Source organism: Microcaecilia unicolor, chromosome 9 (assembly GCF_901765095.1).
Source record: "Microcaecilia unicolor chromosome 9, aMicUni1.1, whole genome shotgun sequence".
Taxonomy (NCBI): Eukaryota; Metazoa; Chordata; class Amphibia; order Gymnophiona; family Siphonopidae; genus Microcaecilia; species Microcaecilia unicolor.
The window spans coordinates 4,872,096-4,876,578 of NC_044039.1; the positions used below are offsets into that span (position 1 = coordinate 4,872,096).

Genomic DNA, 4,483 nt, shown 5'->3' on the forward strand with positions numbered 1-4,483 from the left:
TGCGTCCCGGTTTTTGGAGACTCTGTGAAACGGCAGCACAGCAGCAATGGTGGAGTCAGCGAGAAAAGCGGGACTGCGCTGAAAGGCGAGGGGAAGGGAGAGGCAGCACTGGGGGAAAGGGCTGGGGGAGATGCTGAGGTGTAGCTGAGGGCCAAAGCGCACGCTGGCACACGCAACTAGCTGTCCACGTTTGGGGCAAACTAAAAGAAGAGGCTGCCCCCCCCCCCCTCCTTCACGAGCCAAGGTGAAGGCTCAAGCACCCGGCAGCCCCTCGTCTCCTCTCCCTCTCCCTCCTCCTCCTCCTCCGAGCTGTGGGCGCAGACTCCGGGGAGATGACGGTGATTGCAGGAGAAAACGTGGATGAGACCTCTGCCCTGCCCGGTCACCCCCAGGACAGCTACCACCCCGACCACGAGGACCATGAGTGCTGCGAGAGGGTGGTGATCAACGTGGCCGGGCTGCGCTTCGAGACCCAGCTCAAGACGCTGGCCCAGTTCCCCCACACCTTGCTGGGCAACCCTAAAAAGAGGATGCGCTATTTTGACCCACTAAGGAACGAGTACTTCTTCGATAGGAATCGCCCCAGCTTTGATGCCATACTGTACTACTACCAGTCTGGGGGCAGGCTCAGGAGACCGGTCAACGTGCCCCTGGACATGTTCTCAGAGGAGATCAAGTTCTATGAACTTGGAGAAGAAGCCATGGAGAAATTTCGCGAGGATGAAGGCTTCATCAAAGAGGAGGAGCGGAAGCTGCCCGAAAACGACTTCCAGCGCCAGCTTTGGCTGCTCTTCGAGTACCCGGAGAGCTCGGGGGCTGCCCGGATCATTGCCATCATCTCGGTCATGGTGATCCTGATCTCCATAGTGATCTTTTGCTTGGAGACTCTGCCTGCACTGAAGGAAGACCGGAGCTTTACAATACGTCGGACTGACAACACCACCACCATCTTGAAGGCCAACATCTTCACCGACCCCTTCTTCGTGGTGGAGACTTTGTGCATCATCTGGTTTTCCTTCGAACTGGTGATCAGGTTCTTCTCCTGCCCCAGTAAGCCGGTGTTCTTTAAAAACATCATGAACTTCATTGACATCGTGGCCATCATCCCCTACTTTATCACCCTGGGCACTGAGATGGCAGAGCAAAAGGGGACCCAAAAGGGAGAGCAAGCAACGTCTTTGGCCATCCTGAGGGTCATCAGACTGGTAAGAGTCTTTAGAATCTTCAAACTGTCCAGACACTCAAAGGGCCTCCAGATCTTGGGCCAGACTCTCAAGGCTAGTATGAGAGAGCTAGGCTTACTAATCTTTTTCCTTTTCATTGGGGTCATCTTGTTCTCCAGTGCAGTGTATTTTGCTGAGGCTGAAGAAAACGAGTCTCATTTCCCCAGCATCCCCGATGCTTTCTGGTGGGCGGTGGTGTCTATGACCACCGTAGGCTATGGTGACATGTACCCTGTGACAATTGGAGGCAAAATCGTGGGCTCCTTGTGTGCTATCGCTGGTGTGCTGACAATTGCCCTTCCCGTACCTGTCATCGTATCCAACTTCAACTACTTCTACCACCGGGAAACTGAAGGGGAGGAACAGGCTCAGTTACTCAATGCTGCTTCCCCAAACTTAGCCTCTGACAGTAATCTGAGTCGCCGTAGCTCCTCCATAATCAGCAAGTCTGAGTACATGGAAATCGAAGAGGATATGAATAATAGCGTAGATAATTTTAGAGAATCGAACCTCAGAACTGGGAACTGCACCCTAGCCAACCAGAATTGTGTTAACAAAAACAAGCTGCTGACAGATGTATAAACCCCCCCCCCCCCCCCACCCTTTCCCCTTAGATCTTGCAGCTTGGGGGACTTAAATGACAGTCTTTCTTTGTAGATGCTTTCAAACGATAGCTTTTGGATGCTTTACTTACCTTCACAATGCGTTGTTGCATTGCGACTTTTTCTTTTTTTTTTTTCTGCGCAGCGATCACCAAGTTTTCAGGAGGATCCGCGAAAGATAATTATTGTCTTTTATTTTTAAAGGGATTTTCCTTTTCTTTTCTTTTTTTTTTTTTGATACAATGAGACATAACTGACCTAGTTCAATAGTTAAATGGGAATCGTATGCTTGTTTGCTTGTTTACCATGAGTTTGAAAAAAAAAAAAACGCGCTAAAAATCGAACGCGCCTGGATTCCGGCAAAAGTCTCCGCGCACTGCACCAGGCGTCCAGGAAAGATCAACTGAAGCCTGTTATTTTCTTTGGGGAGAAAAAAAAAACTGTGTTAGTTACTTAAGACCACGGATCCACAAAGCACCTTATGAACAAACACGTGACAGTATTTTTTTTCTTTTTTTGCATTATATACATCTTAGAGGAACTACTGTGAAAACAAAAATAGTACATTCTAATTTAAAACACCCAATACCTAAAACAAGAAAAATAAGGGATAAAGCATCTGCAATGCTGCTAGTTTCTCAAATGCAGATGATTTAAAACATGCATTTCTTTTTGTTCTAAAACTGAATGCATCCCTCTGTTGCAAGATAGCACAATAGAGTTTAACAATGAGCATGTTTTTTGACATTATTATTCCTGATTTGATAACGGCATGCCTGAAATGTTACCTCAGACAATAGGGGATAAGCTTTTGTTTGAACTGACCCTTCTGAAACTAGTCCCTTTTTAATTTGCAGTCACCAAAAGTGCATTCCTTCATTTCGGAAATCTGTCATCATTAACTGTATCTAAAGTACATATGTTAAGTCAAACAGGAACAATAACTTTTGGCCAGCCAAGCATGTTAAAAATAGCGTTATTATTGCCTATTTGACTAAGGTGTAATCATGCATGATTTCAATACTAAAGCTTTGATTGGATTGAGGGCCTGAAACAATTTGAAGAGAACCCCGTGATTTTCCTGTGTCTCTCAGGGAAATATGTGGCTTCTGTCCAGTCAGTATTTAGAAAGTTACCTATTCTGCCCCTTTAGGGGCAAATTAAGAAGCAAAGTTAAGTGTAGTAACACCTAAGAAACAGTGTATACCTTATAACTGACAGAGTACAGGTGCATGCATGCCTTTTGCTGCATTCTTAGAATGTAAACTTAAACGTATGTATTCTTATGCATCCAAAAATTCCATCCAGTTTCCTTTGCAATCATTCCCTCTGAGGCCTGTAGACGTTTTGTATCCTCCTCCCCCCCCCCCCCCCTTCCCCAGTAGGACTCACTGAAGAAACTGAACGGATTGATTTAGACTAGAGATGCCTGTGCCTTTATCCTTTACTGAATCTCTGAAAGTGCCTCTGTGAACACACATGAAATCTGCAAAGCAAAGGGGAGGAAGGACACCTTTACTTTGTCACAGTGAAGGAATGCATGTTACTTGAAGGCCATCAGGCCTGGGGATATTCTCATAATTACTACCATCAGCTTCAGCTGCAATGCTTCCCCAGAGAAAGGCTGTACCCATAGGACTATGCTTTTATTTCTATTTGGCAGCTTCAATGCTCTGTTGCAAAGCCATATTCATCACAAATTCATTTTTGGGAGGCACGGAGGGGCCCAAGTGAGCCAATTTCAGGTCCCCAAACTGCCAAGTCTGGCAGCAGCAGGAGTCTGAGCTCCAGAAGGAAGCACCGGTGATAGGGTGGTGCAATTGTCCTGGAGTCCACCTCACAGGGAGTCTCAAGCCTGCTCCGTGTCACAGCCCGCTGGTGGGCCTTCAGGCCCCCTGCCAACTTTCAGCTCTGGGCCTCAGCACGTCTAACTCCTGCCCTGAAAGGAAGAAACCACGTTGGGCTCTGCTGACCCTGCTGCACTATAAACTAGAAAAAACCCCTGCAATTTCCAGTTAACGCTGCAAAATTCATTTTAGCTTTTGCCAAATGCACTTAGAATCCGCCTAGTGCTTTTAATGGAATCTAAGACTTAAATTTACAGCTATGCTGTACCATGATTGTTTCGTTGGGATGAGCTTTACTTTGTTTTTGTATTTGACTTATTATTTTGGCTTGGCAATGTGTCCCTAAGCAGAGAAAGGAATAGATTTATGTATTTATTTTTTAACATAAAAAGCTGCCTCTCTTACCCTCGTCTCTTCTCCCATTCATCACAAGATTCATCACAAAAGTGCAGAATATCTTCCCGGTGTATCTGCCGGGAGGGAAGAGGCTGGGGCTCCAAGCACACGTTCCTCAATCCACCTCCAAACGCTGCATGCAAATCTAGTCAAACAAGCAGCCTAGGGAAGGCTAATTGAACCTTCGACTCTGTAGAATGGACCCGATTCAGAGTAATGCGACATGCCAGCCTTGAGTGAGGCCCTGGAAGAGGATTGCTTTATAAGGACCGCCATGTATGGCTGTGTTGGGGGGTGGGCAAACTGCTTTGGAATCTTCATTATTCTACAATCTTCTCCATTTCCACCCCACCCCCTTCGTTTAAGAAAGGCGCCTAAGAAGAGAACAAATACATATTTTCTTCAGCTACTCTAC

At 46.6% G+C, this 4,483-nt stretch overlaps 1 protein-coding gene across 2 annotated transcripts; it reads left to right on the plus strand.

Annotated features, from left to right (window-relative positions):
* The first annotated feature begins 332 nt into the window (after positions 1-332).
* LOC115477537 (potassium voltage-gated channel subfamily A member 1) lies at positions 333-4,034 on the plus strand. Of its 2 annotated transcripts, XM_030214469.1 has the most exons (2): positions 333-1,566; positions 3,991-4,034. In XM_030214469.1, exons 1-2 carry the CDS (start codon positions 333-335, stop codon positions 4,032-4,034), a joined length of 1,278 nt encoding a protein of 425 aa, XP_030070329.1. The 2 variants fall into 2 exon arrangements, with proteins under 2 accessions (XP_030070329.1, XP_030070328.1); XM_030214468.1 differs by lacking the exon at positions 3,991-4,034 and having other exon boundaries at positions 333-1,805.
* Positions 4,035-4,483: the final 449 nt, after the last annotated feature.